Source organism: Capsicum annuum, chromosome 2 (assembly GCF_002878395.1).
Source record: "Capsicum annuum cultivar UCD-10X-F1 chromosome 2, UCD10Xv1.1, whole genome shotgun sequence".
NCBI lineage: Eukaryota > Viridiplantae > Streptophyta > Magnoliopsida > Solanales > Solanaceae > Capsicum > Capsicum annuum.
In genome coordinates, this window is record NC_061112.1 from 11339110 (window position 1) to 11355162 (window position 16053).

A 16053-nucleotide genomic window follows, 5' to 3' on the forward strand; every position below is an offset into this window, starting at 1 on the left:
TTTCATCCTCTATTATTGCTTGGAAGATGCCATCTATAGTGTCAAAATTATGAAGTGTCATGTGAGTAGAGATATCCTTATTCAACCTGACTTTGAATCATACTTGTCATGACTCACTTGTTCTTCTCGGTGATCAAGTTTCAACATCAATTGTTGAAATTTGTCGTAGTAAGCCATGACATTCTTGTTCCCTTACCTCAAATTATACAATTTGGCAAGGAGTTCATGTTTATAAGTCTCGGGCAAGTATCTTTGCCATATAAGGTTCTTCAACCGAAACCAAGGATGAGGTTGTCCCTCAATCATCTCATTCCTAAACCGTTTAACATACTCACACCATGTATTAGCATACCCTTCAAAGTGAGTTATAGCATAGCAACTCTTCTTTTATTCAGTGAGATTATTAATTTAGAATATCTTGTCACAAGTTGACTCTCAAGCAAGATAAGCCTCGGGATCATTCACCCTTAAAGATCAGAAGGTTAACTTTGATGGAGTTTAGGCCTACTTCTCGGCTTATATCACCATGCCTTCCCCTCATTCATTCTTCCCTCAAGTAAACATCATCATAAGGCCCATATCCCTCACGTTGTTCCCCTCTACTATATCCCTTACTGTTTAGAGCTTCAAACCCGGCCAAGATAGTACTAAGGACATTGTTATCCTCGATTTATAAGGTTGTCCCCTTGGATTCTATTGGACTTAGAAAGTAACCTAAAAAACAACAAATAAGTTACTTGTAAAAGAAAGGTCCTTACACTTTCTCTTTCGATTTCTTGTCTCTCAGATTTTTTACACTCAATCTCACAATGTTGTAAGTTTGATTGTATCCTGTGAGATATTGAGAGGTGGGCAAATTATTTACAAAGACTCAAAAGAATAGAACACACAAAGGAACGTAAACACAAAGCACAGTTTCAAACTAACTAACAATCTAGTAATAATAGCTTGTAAGTTAGTATTGGAATCAACAAACGAGACAAAAGAAACAACAAATTGAAACTAGAAGATCACAATTTGAGCTTAAAATTTGTCGTGTGAAAAGTAATTGGTGATGTGTCACCCCCTAATTGGTCACAGCCCACACAAGATTTAATCACCAACTTGAAACTTTAGTCCTTACATAATTAGAACGGAAGAAGTTGACTTTAAAGGGAAAGCACAAGTCTTCTAGTCTCTTTTTCAAATTCAAACTCAAAAGGTAAGACTTGACTTGTACTTGTTCCATAACATAAGGTCCTTGAAATATGAAAAGTGGTTGAAAAGTTATTGTCAAGTCAAGAGTGATATGAACTAGTCCTCTCACCAACAAATACTACAGCTTGTCTTTCACCTTTTGTACAACTAAAGTCCATTTTTCTTGTTTTAACAAAAGATGAATGGGTGAAGAATCAACAAGAACACAACAACAACTTCCAAGAACACAACAACAATATCAACCAACGCCCAACAGCAAGGTCTCCCACATGGCCAAGTTAGCACAACAACAAGAAGTCACAGCCCACACATTGTTCACAACAACAACTTCAACAAGTTCAAGCTCAAGTATAGATCTAGACATCTTTAGTGTTAGTGAATCAAGAAATTAACACAAGAAACACACTAGATAAAAAAAAGATTACTAGATCTAGACACACAAACAATTCTCGTCCAAGATGTAACAACAATTCCAACTCTCGACCAAGAACTAGAACAACTTCTACACCTTTTTTTGTATTTTCAAGCAAGCTAGCCCAAGATTGATTATGAGGGAGCAAAATCAAGCCATTCTTTGATACCAAATGATATAAGAATAACCAAGTAACACACGAAACACACTCCAAAAATAGTCCACAAGTTCAAGAAACTGAGGAACCTTTTAGAGACCACCCTCAGATTCAACAAATAATAATTTCAACGTTAACAAGCCTTCAACAATGAGAAAACACCAACAATTCTAGTTCTATCAACCCGTGAAACCCAACCCAACAACAACTAACCCTTAAATTACAAAAACCTCTCTCTCCATCTTATCTCTGCAATTCTCAAACCTAGAGCCATCGTTGTTGACTTTTTAACCCCCCAAAATCTAATCCAAATCAAAAGTTATCAATTCAAATTTGAATTTTAGAGATATGTTATCTCTTTACTGAATTAGAAGCTATCAATTCAAATTTGAATTATAATTCATTCAGTTATTTAATTTGAGTTGTACTAATTCCTTATCTTTATTTATTTTGCATGAACCCATCTTGAGCGACTCCAATGGGACTCTCCATATTGTTGCATTCGCCCATATTATCTCGAGCCAAGCCTTAAAGTCGAAAACTAAACTGATATACATGGGATATACACTTAGATACAGTTGGTGTACACTGGAAAGCAGCTGATAATAGCGTATATTAAAAGTGGAAGTGAGCACACAAGGTTTATACACAGATATACAGCACGTATAAAAAAATGCAACAGCAATAGTGTTGATATACAGTCAGAAAAATGGACTGAAGTCCATAATTCAAGCTCAAAACTGGGCAGCTTCATTAATGGGCCAATTGAGGGTCCAATTTTAATTCTTGCATCATTTTTTGTGGCTTGTATTGTTTATTTGTGCTAACTAACATTTAAATTAATTAATCTAGATAAAATCCCTAAGGTGTTGTCATTTTATTTTTATCTTAGTTTTCTTTTATTTAATTCATGACCTTTTCACCTAATTTATATCGTTTAAAAACGGATTAAACTGTTTCATTCGATTTTCTCTATAATAAGTCTTTTAAAAGTGAATAGTTTATTTTAATATGATATTTATTTTGTTCATATGACTAATAGTGTATTTGGATTAAATTAATTCACTTTAAACTCAAGAAACTAAATTTTCTTATAAATTTCAACATTCATAATTAATAATGGTTTTAATTCAACACTCTCTTAATATTTTTCCAAAGGTATTATCTATAATATAATCCACTTTTTCTATAACGATTAATAATAAGAAAATAATTCCATAATTTTTTTCTTTTACAAAATTAAAATCCATTTTTCTTTTAAGTCTGAAAAACTACAACTTAGTTTAATTCAAATAGAATTTTACTCTTTTGAACAAATAAATGTCATTTTTTTAAATGAATATTTTTAATATATTTATATATATATATATATATATATATATATATAAAATCAAGTCTTTACAAAATTAGCCACTTTATTTAGTCAAGTTAGTTCTTTTTGGTATACCGTTTTAAACAGACGTTCTAAGTGCCTTACCTTCTTAGGGCGTTAATGAACCCTTACCTAGAATCTCTAGTTTTAAAGGTTTATTTCTATTTTTGAACCTTTGAAACTCTTTTAAATTTTTTCTATAAAAATTAACTGGCAACTCTATAAATTTTCTTAAAATTATTTTGAAACTTTCTCAACTATTTTTTAAAATAGTTTTAAGATCAAAACCATTTTTTTCCCAAAATAAAATCTGAAATGGATAAAACATTCTCATTTTGTGATTCATTGTTCTTTGTTGGTTTAAGTCCGAAAGAAGTTTTCTTTAAGTCAACTCAAATGAAAATCTATTCTTGGCAAAAGTAGACTCATCCCTCAATCACTCACGAAGTTCAAGCCGATTTCCAACTCTTGTGAAACCAAGTGTAAGGTAAAATTGAGAGTGAGAGTATGTGGTGAGGTTATTTTGAACTAACTCATGTTTTTTTGGTAGATTTGTTTCCTTGTTTTAGGTACATTGCAATGGAAGCCGAGGTTACTACTTTTCAAATTATGGGCAATGATGTTGGTGGTGCTATCTTGGCTCAGCTTGAGACCCTTAACCGTGAAATGAAAAGAACTAAAACGAGATTTGGTAGACTAGAAATGGGGAGTGAAGTTGCTCAAGGGGATTATGTCTACTATAAGTGGAAGGTTGGAGCATAAGAAAGGTCAAAAGAACTCCAATCACTCCACTCCTCAAAACCACCAAGCTCCTCAAGGTATGAAGAGATGATTCAAGGGAGAATTCTTGACAAACTCCCTTGTTATGAGAGCTTCCCAAAGGGTCAAGTGGGCTGCGATAGTCAAAACCAAGGTGAAGACCATACTTCATATGAGCTACAAGGTAACAATGCTACCTCCTACACTCCTCTAAACTTAGAATGTGGTGATGTGGCTAGTAGTAGCCAAGTGGATGTAGTTGGTGGTTCGCCTAAAGGGAAATTGCAAGAGTCGACCCTTTGTGATACTCTTGATGTTGTTAGATTGCATGAGGACCAAACTCTTGTTGTAAGTATGCAAGCACTAGTTGATCTTATAGATGACAAAATTGATTTTTCTCGTAAGAACGATTTGTGTCTATCTAGTGCTAGAAATTGTAACATGAATGAGGTTCCATTGCCAAGTGATAAGAGTATTCACACACACTAGTTGACCCTTGTGAAAACTAAGGTGAGTCTATGTTGGTATGTGAGTTGCCAACAACTAGTGAGGGTGTGCAAAATGATCAATCAGGTGGAGATAACCTTGACTTGCTTGAATGTTTAGGAGACCCGAATTGTGATTGTACTTGTGCAAATGGTTTTGATTGTGATCCCTTTGTTTCCCGTTGTGGTTTGAATATATGTGTGGACTACTCTCTTGGAAGAGAAGGTGATATTTGATTAGGTATTCCATATACTTCTTCTTTGTGTGTTTCTTATGTTGAGCATACTAATGGTGATGAGCTTGAAATTAATGAGTACATGCATAAGGACACCAAAGTTGAAGTTGACTTGTGTAACACCTTTCTCTACCCTCTTTGTGCTCATGATATTTCCAATAATGATAAAGAGGGTATGTCTAATTAGTAAGGATGGAACTTTAGGGAAAAGTAAGTATAGCCTTGACCCATGTTCTTGGTAGGGGTGGGCATAACTACCAAAAAACCAAATACCGACCCGAACCAAATTATTTCATTTTTTTGGTTTTTCGATTCAGTTTTTCTTTTTATAAATTGGGTATTTCGATTCGGGTTTCGGTTTTTAGGCTGACATAATTCGGTTTTTCGATTTAAACTGAAATTTTTAATATACTTTTCTTTAATTATATATATTAGTGTGTGTGTGTGTGTGTATATATATATATATATATATATATATATTTAATATGTATGATATTTGGAATCTAAAATATGGTAGCATTCCATTTTGAACATAGTTGCGAATGTATTGTTCAATATTCTTTGAGTTGGTGAGTTGCACCAGTTGTCCCATGCATGTGGTTGCTACTTCCAATAATTTTGCATGTTTTGACCAGGAACTGGATTAAATATTAGTAATCCAAATTCGTGAAGTTGGCAAAACACCAAGTTGCAATTGCTCATTCATATTTTACCAACGTTATTATAGATTAAAAAATAATTTATTTAAGCATCGAGAAATACTCACCTAACTTTTTGATACATTTGAAATAACCTTAATTTAATACCATATATCTTAAAATGTCAACCCAAATCTATGTAATTTAACTTTGGGAAAACAAAATACGAGACATTAAATTGCTAGGAGCTATCTTTATATTCAGCTTTTGAAGCTACAAGTTATAATTCCAATTGAACCAATAGCACCTCGTGGTCGATGCTCTTGCATCTTTGAGTTGGTGTATGCCTGTATGATGAGTTGCACTGATGCATACTGCAAAAGCACCAGTAATATTTTTTCAATAAGTTACTACCAGTAGCTTTTGCATCATTGAGTTGGTGTATGGTACTGGATACATAAAGAAAACACTAGTAATATAATATAACTAATTCTTATAATAGTTTTTTGTTGTTGTATTTCTATTGGTGTTATTTTTCTCGAAATATAATGTTTTTACTTTACAGTTTCATAAAGCTTAAAGTGTGCTTCTTTTTTGTATAAGTGGTTATTAAAACAAGTGGTTAACATTCAAAAATAGTCCAATTCACAAATATAATTTAGCCTATTAAACAATCCAAAACCAAAAGTTATTAAACCAAAATAAAATCGAACCAAAATTTACATAAAACAAATTGAACCAAACTAATATTGAGTTCGGTTTTCGGTACGCCTAGTTTCATAACCAAAAACCAAAAAACCCGAAATAAAAGAACCGAACCCGAATCGAAAAACCAAACGCCAACCCCTAGTTCTTGGCTACTTCTTCCCATTGACCCCAGTGACTTATTGGGTTGTGGGAATTGCAACACAACCAACTTGGTGCTTGGTCAAGACAATAAACAAAGGTTGATTGTGGATGTTGGGAGGAAAGTCTTTCTTGGGGATTTATAATCCACTTGATAGATCCAAGTTGTGCATGAGAGGAACTTCCAACAAAGTTAAGTGTTCACTAAAGAATGGGAGTAATAAAAAGAGCCCAAGAGCTCATCCTTGAGTGTTTTCATTCTTGAACAAGGTATCATTACTTGTAGGTCAAGAAGAGAGTTTCCTCTTGAAAACACTTTAGATGAATTCCATTCTTATGATGCACTTCTTTGTGACTTGGTTTTAATGATAGATCCTTTTTTCAAAGGTGGTTTCATGGTTGAGGACCCTAAGGCAAATGTGCCATTGCCTCTTTGGGGTATTGCTTATACATGTGCATCCTTGTTTGATACACTTGCGCTAGAATTCCAACTTATAGATGCCAAGTTGATGTTTCACTGGAAAGAAAGAAACCGTATGTATTTAAGTGACTTGATTCCATCCTTATGTGCTATATCTTTTGAATTAATTGGCATTCTTATAGATGATAGCACCTTGGATGATGCCTTTACACTAGATGTCTTCCTATACTACCTCTTTGCTTGTGATAATATCCATGTTAGTTTTAGATTTGTTTTATGTAGGGGTAGGACATATGTTGATTGGTTCACTTGTAGTGACAATGCTATATGTCTTTTGTGGACCTTTGTAGTTTCCTTTCCTTTTGATGGTTGCAATAACAAAATTCTTTGTGCACTTTTCAATGTGTTTTTAATATTTCAAAAGAATGATGCTTGGTTATATGTGAAGTGTGTGCAACCTTGGTATGATGCTATGATTAATTGTGCTAACCTTAACTATCATGCCATGAGAAAAATATGTTTGCTTGTGTTTCCTGCCATTTTGCAAGGTTTGGATTCGAGGTCGAATCCTTTTCAAGAAGGGGAGGATGATACGAGTTAAATGGCCATTTTAGTTTTGATGCCATCATTAGAGGCCAACACTTGGAGAATCTGGCTTTGACCACATTAAAGGCTCGAGAGCATGCATGGGGAAACCATTTTGGGCACTTAATGGAGTAATGCCATGTGTGGAAGGTTTCTTGGGAAGCTTGTCTTAATGAAGCACCCGAGAGACTTAAATGTTGAAGAATAATTGTGAAGAGCAAAATAATACAAGGGATTGCATAGATTGAAGTGTGAAGAGGAGTCTTAAGACATTCCATAATCACCCCCCTCATTAAGGGCAAGGTGGTCATTTTGTGCCGTTTCTTTAGACTTCATAGGAGCCCCTTTTCATTAAGGGTATTTTGGTTTTTTATGTAATAAGCTATAAATAGACTTTTAGGCGTCTATTTTCATTAGATTTTGATGAATATTGAAACTTGAAAGACATTTTCTCTTATGAGGAGTTTCTATAGTGCTTGCTTGGAGGAGTCATTAAAACTAGGGTATCCTTGAGTGTGGAATCACTAGGGTTGCGAATTGGCTTAGAAACATTGGTTCTTTGGAGAGGTTTGAGTCCCTTTTGTGTCAACGTAAGAGTGTGGTATTTCAATTACAAGCTTAAGTAGGTTTTGGTGTTTGATACATACCTTAGTTCCTATAGTATTGTAGTTGTTATGTCTCACTAACAATCCTTCTTTTATTGCATTTTAGTTTGTTGTTTTGCCTCTAAATCCGTTGGTATTTGCTTTTTGTGTTGCTAGTCTCATCTTCATCTCCAGTCTTTAGTTCATTTTCGATTTATATAGAGTAGATCTATATTACCTTACGACTTTCAAGGTTCAAGTCGTACCTTAAACAGAATATCACCCACCCCACGCTGTCATGGGTACGAGTTGAACATACGGCTCGTATGATGTCCATACGATTCAAAGACATGAGTTGTATGTTGTACAGTGACTTCAAAACATGGGGTATTACAAGGAGTAAAGGAAAAAAAGAGTAAGAATTGAGAAAAATTCAAAAGAATAAAAAAAAGAGGAAAGAAAAAATGAAAATCAAAGTAAAATTAAAAAAAAAAGTTGAGAGGAGAAGAGAAAAAAAGTAAGAGTTGAGAAAAATTAAAAATAAAAAAAAAATAAAAAATAAAAATCAACATAAAATTAAAAAGAAAAAAGATAAAAGTTGAATGATGAATAAGTATAGAATTATTATCAATTATAATGATCATTTATATAATTTACTCAATTAAACAAGAATAATTTTATCTGAAAATATATCACTTAATATTCGAAGATTATTTATGAGGTTTCTTTAGTTTTCCCTCTAAAATCCGCACCCACCCCGTATGATCCTAAACCCGGCCCGCACTCACGTCTGTAGTTTAACACCGAGCCCATCAGCACCCCCCGGGCGGCAAAAAAAATAAAAATTCCCACCTCTCTACCGGTTTACCCCTTTTTTCTCGTGCCATTTTCCTTTGTATCTCGACAAAAATCTCAATTTTTAGTAGGTGAAGTGTGAGATCCATCAACTTGAAGCTGCACATATGGGTAGTCAAACAGAGGCAATACCTCTTCTCGAAGATGGTGCCGTTCTTGAGGTTCCAATTTCTCTCCACTCTGTATCCAATTTTGATGCAATGCATAATTTGAAATCCATTTTGTGCGTTAAGTGCTTTCTCTCCATTGCTATAATCTTTTTTGTTTATTTTTTTTGTTTTGAGAATGATAACAGCTCTATATTGCTATAATTGAGATGCTTTTATTGATGTTCGAATGAAGAACGCAAAATTTGTGTTTGTTTGATATTTTTTTTTCCCTTTGATGAAACTTTAATCAAAGGAATATCATACTGTCTGAAGCTAACTCTGCTGGATATTTGTTAATACAATAAATCATCTGGATATTTCTACATACCCAACTACAAACAATGGTGTATACAACTTTAACTTCCTAACTACCGGTCTCATAAAGCTTTTCAATTTAGTAAATTTGTTAGACACATTGAAAGTTGTATACATCATTGTTAGTTTTTGGGTATGTAGAAGCAGCCCTCTGGGCAGAAAATCTAATGTATGCCTATCAAAGTGTATGCGAGACTTGGAGTCACAGGCGTATTTATAGGTAGGCTAGAGACTCGTAGGTAAGAGACTTCTCATAGTAATTTCTTCCCATCAATGAAATTACCATATATGCATAACTTGGAAGAAAATTAATTGACTGATTTATTACTTGGGAGACAAGGTAAATATTTTATTACCATTATGTGGGTCACACTAATACGTAATATTCGTACAGTAAGGCCATTGCTTTTCAAGGTTTATTGCAGCTTGTTATGAAAAGAGGCCAAAATGAACTAAGGATTGAGAGGAATGTGATCCTATTATTGGTATATGTGGAAAAATGAAAAGGTGGAAGTGAGTAGAAAATTAACTAGAACAAAGCTCATGACGATCTAATGCTTAAATTAGAAACAAGTGAAAGTCCTGATGAATGGATTCCTGATCTAGGCAGTTGAAATATGGTGTAGGAATATTTTGAACCAAGAGAAATGATGTTATACTTGTAATTTGATCATTACCAAGCAAGAGTCTTCCCTCAAACAGTGAAAAACACTGTTCCTTAGAAAAGAAAATGTAAAATACGACCCATGGTTGATAAAAGTCAATACTAAGGGTGTGTTCAAGTTGTTTCCTACTTATTTTCTTGTGTTCAACACGCAAGTAGAATTTTTTTTTTAAAAAGCATTTGTGATATGAATCAAAGTACGAAATGAAAGATAAAATACAGAATTGGAAATAACTAAGGGCAAGACACTAGAAGAGGAAATAGTAAGCAAATGAAGGTATATTAAACCAATGACCCTCAAACTATAATCCTGCAACGAGCACTTAACTCTTACGATGACCTTAAGAGAAACTAATCAACTCACAACCACCGTGTCACAACAAAGTTCACCGAAAGCTCTCAACAAGCTTTGAACGCTCTCAGGGTATTTTTAGTTATCAACATAAATTAACGAAAAAAGGAAAATCCTAGCTATTTATAGTCATGGACTATTTATTACAAATGGGCTCAATAGTGACCCTTAATGGGACCCTAAATGGAAAAGGCCCAGTTGGATGATTCTGCCAAATACTTAGGCAATACGCCAAAGTGTCCTTCCATTGCCAAAGTGGACAATTTACTTGTTCACTTTGGTGAGCCTTCTATTTTCTTCGGCGATCCTTCAGGCACTTTAACGATGCATCATCCATGCTCCAAGCTATCATGCAAACGATATTGATCTCTTGGGAGCTCTTTCCAAGCAAGAACATTTCCGAGTTCCATGTGTTCGCTCCAAGCAACTACCACCACCACCACCACCACCAACATACCCAGAGTATTCCCACATAGTGGGGTCTGGGGAGGGTTGAGTGTACGCAGACCATACCACTACCTCAGGTAAAGTAGAGAAGCTATTTTCGATAGACCCCCGGCTTAGGACCGATAACAGTATAATAAACACAAAAGATAAGTGCATATAAACTGGTACGGTATGCAAAATAAACTAACAGTATAACAAACACAAAAGATAAGTGCATATAAACTAGTACGGTATGCAAAATACCCTAACACCGTTAGCCACAAGATAATACTACAGCCACAACACCACGAACAAGGCACTCCAGACACAAAAGAACGCTCTTCTACTATTATCGACGCACTCCCACCCCCTAACTCTCTACCCTAATCCGCGTCCTCCACACCTTCCTATTAAGGGTCATGTCCTCCGTAAGCTATAACTGCTCCATATTATGCCTAATCACCTCCCTCCAATATTTCTTTGGTCTACCTCTACCCCCACCTAAAACCATCCATAACCAGCATCACACCTTCGCACTGGAGCATTCGTGCCACTCCTCATCACATGTCCGAACCATCGCAGCCTCACTACCCGCATATTATCCTCCACCGAAGCCACTCCTATCTTCTCCCGAATAATCTAATTTCTAACCCTATCCCTTCTCGTAAGTCCACTCATCCATCGCAACGTCCTCATTTTCGCCACCTTCAATTTTTGGATGTGGGAGTTCTTAACTGGCCAACACTCCGCTCCATACGACATAGCCGGTCGGACTACCACTCTGTAGAACTTACCTTTAAGCTTCGGGGGCACCTTCTTATTATATAGAACTCCCGAAGCGAGCCTCCATTTCAACCACCCTGCCCCAATACGATGAGTGACATCCTTGTCAATCTCACCATTGCCCTGAATCATAGACCTCAGATGCTTGAAACTCTCCCTCTTCTGTATGGCCTGAGAGTCTAGCTTCACAACCATTCCAGCCTCCTACGACATATCACTGAACTTACACTCCACGTACTCCGTTTTAGTTCTACTTAACCGAAATCCTTTCGACTCAAGCGTCTGTCTCCAAATCTCCAACTTATCATTAACTCCTTCCCGAGTCTCGTCAATCAGTACTACATCATCTGCAAATAACATACACCAAAGCACCTCCCCTTGAATATGTCGCGTTAAAACATCCATCACAAAGGTAAATAAAAACGGGCTAAGAGTTGATCCCTGGTGCAACCCTATCAAAACTGGAAAGTGCTCCGAATCTCCACCTACCGTCCTCACACAAGTCTTCGCATCATCATACATATCGTGAATCGACCTAGTGTATGCCACGGTCACCCCTCTAGCCTCCAAGTACCTGCACAGAATCTCCCTGGAAACTCTGTCATATGCCTTCTCAAGATCAATAAACACCATGTGCAAGTCCTTCTTTCTCTCCCGAAGCTGTTCCACTAATCTCCTCACAAGTGAATGGCCTCAATGGTCGAGCATCCTGGCATGAAACCGAACTGATTCTCAGAGATTGTCACGATCCTTCTCATCCTCAACTCTACCACCCTTTCCCAAACCTTCATAGTATGACTCAACAACTTAATACCTGCACTCTGGATGTCTCCCTTGTTCTTATACACTAAAATCATCGTACTCCACCTCCATGCTTCAGGCATCTTTGCCACCCTAAAAATAATGTTAAACAGCCTTGTCAACCACTCCAAACCTGCTCCGCTAGTGCTCTTCCAAAAATCCATTGGAATTTCGTCTGGCCTTGTCGCCCTACCCCGCCACATTCTACGAATAGCTCCTTTGACCTCCTCAACCTTGATACGCCTACAATAACCATAATTGCGACACTCCTTAGAATTCTCCAAGTCCCCCAACACGAAACCTTTGTTCCCCTCGTCGTTCAAAAGTTTATGAAAATAGGACTGCCACCTCTCCCTAATGAGGGCATCCTCAACCAACACTCTGTACCATCCTTTCCTTTGATACACTTCACTTGGTCAAGGTCACGAGCCCTCCACTCCCTGGCCTTGGCAAGCCTATACAACTTCTTATCCCCGTCTTTCTCCTCTAAAGCCGCATACAAGCTCTCAAAAGCTGTTGTCTTAGCCGCCGTAACCGCTAACTTAGCCTCTCTTCTAGCTACCTTATACTTCTCCCTATTCATCTGCCTTTCGTCATCATCCTTATTCTCAACCAACTTAGCATAAGCCACCTTTTTAGACTCCACCTTTCTCTTAACCTCTTCGTTCCACCAGTCTCCTCGATGCTTGCCAGATCGACCTCTCGACACACCTAACACCTCTCTAGCGGTCTCCCTAATGCAACTGTCAATCGTCTCCCACATACTATCCACACCCCCTCTACTCTCCCAAGCCCCCTACACTTCAACTTTTCCCCCATTTCCAAAGCACTAGCCAAAGTCAAGCTACCCCACTTAATTCTGGGCTGAGTCTCCACACGTCTCTTCTTTTTGTCCTTATTTATAACCAAGTCCATCACCAACAACTTATGCCGAGTCGAAAGATTCTCGCTTGGTATGACTTTACAGTTTTTACATAGCTTTCTATCCCCTTTCCTAAGAAGCAAAAAGTCTATCTGAGTCTTAGCTACTAAACTACGAAACATAATAAGGTGTTCCTCTTTCTTCGGAAAGCTCGATTTCGTTATCCATAACCCAAAAGCCCTAGAAAAATTCAAAAGAGAAGTTCTTCCTTCATTCCGCTCCCCAAAACCGAAACCGCCATGCACATCATCATAACCTCTCGACAAAGACCCAATATTCCCATTGAAATCTCCTCCCACGAAAAGCTTCTTAGTGCTCGGGATGCTTTTCACCACCTCATCCAAAACCTCCTAAAAGTCATTCTCCTCGTCCAAACCTACTTGCGTGGCGTAGGCACTAATAACGTTCACCGTAGACCCTCCAATGACCAACTTAATAGACATCAACCTATCACTAACTCTCTTAACCTTTACCACCTTTACCACCTGCTCCCTAAGTTCTTCATCTACTAAGATACCTACCTTATATCTATATCTCACGCTACCCGAGTACTATAACTTATATCCATCCACATCTCTCGCCTTAGTGCCTACCCATTTAGTTCTCTGGACACACGCTATACTAACCTTCTTCTTTCTAAGAATCTTTACCCGCTCTATAGACTTACCTTGAAGCGACCCTATATTCCAGGACCCAACTCTCAACCTAGAAGCACCCTTATCCCACACCTAGCCTTACTCCTCTTCACCCCCAACCCCGACTCGAACCTACACCCGATCCCAGCCCCGACCCCAACCCCAACCTATGACATGGCCCTAGTCCAGCATCTATCACCCCAGCCACCACTCAAATGGATACGATTGAATAAAACGAAGAAAAATACGACGAGCATAAGGGGACGGCTTAAAACAACTAAATAGGCAAACAAAAACCAAACGAGATGAAAAATATATATATCAAACGAGACAGGACGTATCTGCCTTCAATAGTCGAGAAATTGAGACCAAATAAACTAGAAGAAATGAAACGAGTGCACCCGATCCGAGGAGAAAATGAAGATGAAGTGAGTACGTGTTCTTGAATTCGTTTGTCTGATTTCGACAATTTGATGCAGAAATTGGTCGCCGGAATTGTTGTCGTCGCCTTTATCTACTGCTGATACCAAACCTTGACCCGATCGCCGAAAAATATACTGTTCGTCGAGAAATGTATGCTGTGGCAGATTGCCCGGACTTCCGGTACCTGAAAGACGTTATAAAACACAATAAGAGAGCCGAGAGAAGAAGAATGAGCACAAATTTGGTCGCCAGAGGACTTTTCTCGGAAATTCTATTACAATTAGATGGTTGAAAATTATATTTCGATGAGATGGTCGGAAATTATATTTCAACAAGATGGTCGGAAACGGAGTTCTTGTATTCTTGATGCTTGTTTGGAGCAAGTTTTGGGTGAGTTTGGTCGAGTTTCGGGTGGGGTCGTTTTGGGGTGGGTTTTGGCGTTTTTAATGGGTTTTTTAGCGACGGATTTCACCACCGAAACAGTATCAGCGGCGGTGGGGATGTTGGGTGGCTGATTTTGTTTGAGGTTTTCGGCAAGGGGAAGATGGTTTCGGCGAGGGGATTGGATTAGTGCTAACCATGCCTGTATCATCCTTCATTTCTTGAGAAAGATTCGACCTCGAATCCAAATCTTGTGTCGACTCTCCATCATAATTTCTAAGTATACCATCCTTTGGTAAGAACTCCATTACTCCTGCAAGTTTATGCTCACGAGGAACTTTCTTTGGACCCTCCTTAACCTGTAAAGAAGAAGAGACGATACAAGATAACATGCTAGTATCGTGGTTTGCTGGTAACAACGGCCTAATATTAGAAGGGTCTTTGTTTAATTAGGTTTGGAGTGCTCGAACAACATTTTGTGGAGCTTGGTTTGTATTGATTTGGGGTGAGGGAACACATCCTTGAGATGAGCACAAATTTGGTGGATGGCTCCCGGTGTAGTGATAGGGGAAGTGTTTTGGGTTTTGTCCATTTCATGAAGTTTGGACATGGAATTAGGGAGTAAAATTTGAGGGGTTTAAATGCTCCACCATGCTTGCCATCCTACCATCAAGGTTTGACATTTTCTCATCCATGTGCGACAATTTCCGATTCATCTCCTTCATACCTTGTTGCACCCCAGGAGTGCCTCCAATAAGGTACCCATACTAACCCTTCTCGTGGGGATTTGCATTTCACTTCCCGGTGTCATTGTACCCATCAATAAGACACTCAACACAAGCAACAAACAACGATAACATTAGTGAAATCAAATCTCACAACCACTCGTGTTTTCACACCTTTATTGTCTCTTAATTAGCTAGACTAAAGTTGAACTTTGCTTGTCCCCGATGGTACATGAAGTGTCAATTTGCTACTCTAGGCTAGAATCAGTTCTTGTTTAGAGAAAAACGGACGACTCGATTAAAGCTAAAGGACTTGAATCAAAGAAGTTAACTGTGGTAGTAAAATTTGAAAAGCACACAAAGAAATAGGACGAATAAAGAAAAGGACTCAAGGATTGATCAACAACTAAGTAGGATAAATTACTAGTTGGAAATTAGTTTAGGAATCAAAAAAAAGTAATTAGAATCATAAAATGGAACGAGGGTGTTACAACCTGAGAAAACTTTGTTTGAAGCTTAGAGGCCTGTTGATGATCGCACAAGGGTGGTGCGTATCACACAAGGGAGGTGCGAGGCCTTGGATGGATGCACAAAATTACAACAAGTTTGTAGATAGTTGTGTACTCAAAATGGCACTTGTGCGTATCGCACTAGAGTTATGCCTGCAACACAATGTGACAGAAAGTTCTAGACAAAAAAATATGCACTCAACTGCAATTGAGCGTTCAACATATGTGTTGACCGTGCAGCATAATGTGTTGTGCCTGCAACACAATGTGACAGAAAGGGCACCTGAATCTTTCGAATTTTGTGCTTCTTGTGGCCTCACTTGTACTCCCTTCTTTGTCCTTTTCCCCTTTTAGTACATTCCCTTTTTGGACTAACACCAAAACACTTTTCGGTTATTTTCTTTTAGATCTAACACCATCT

At 37.6% G+C, this 16053-nt stretch overlaps 1 protein-coding gene across 1 annotated transcript in view; it reads left to right on the plus strand.

The window, feature by feature from the left end:
• The first annotated feature begins 8405 nt into the window (after nt 1-8405).
• Nucleotides 8406-16053, plus strand: part of LOC107858475 (protein NRT1/ PTR FAMILY 8.3) — a 56358-nt gene continuing 48710 nt past the window's right edge. Inside the window, exon 1 of the mRNA XM_016703138.2 lies at nt 8406-8708. Within this exon, the coding sequence (XP_016558624.1) occupies nt 8655-8708 (54 nt within the window). The 5' untranslated portion in view covers nt 8406-8654. The remainder of the gene's footprint in view (nt 8709-16053) is intronic.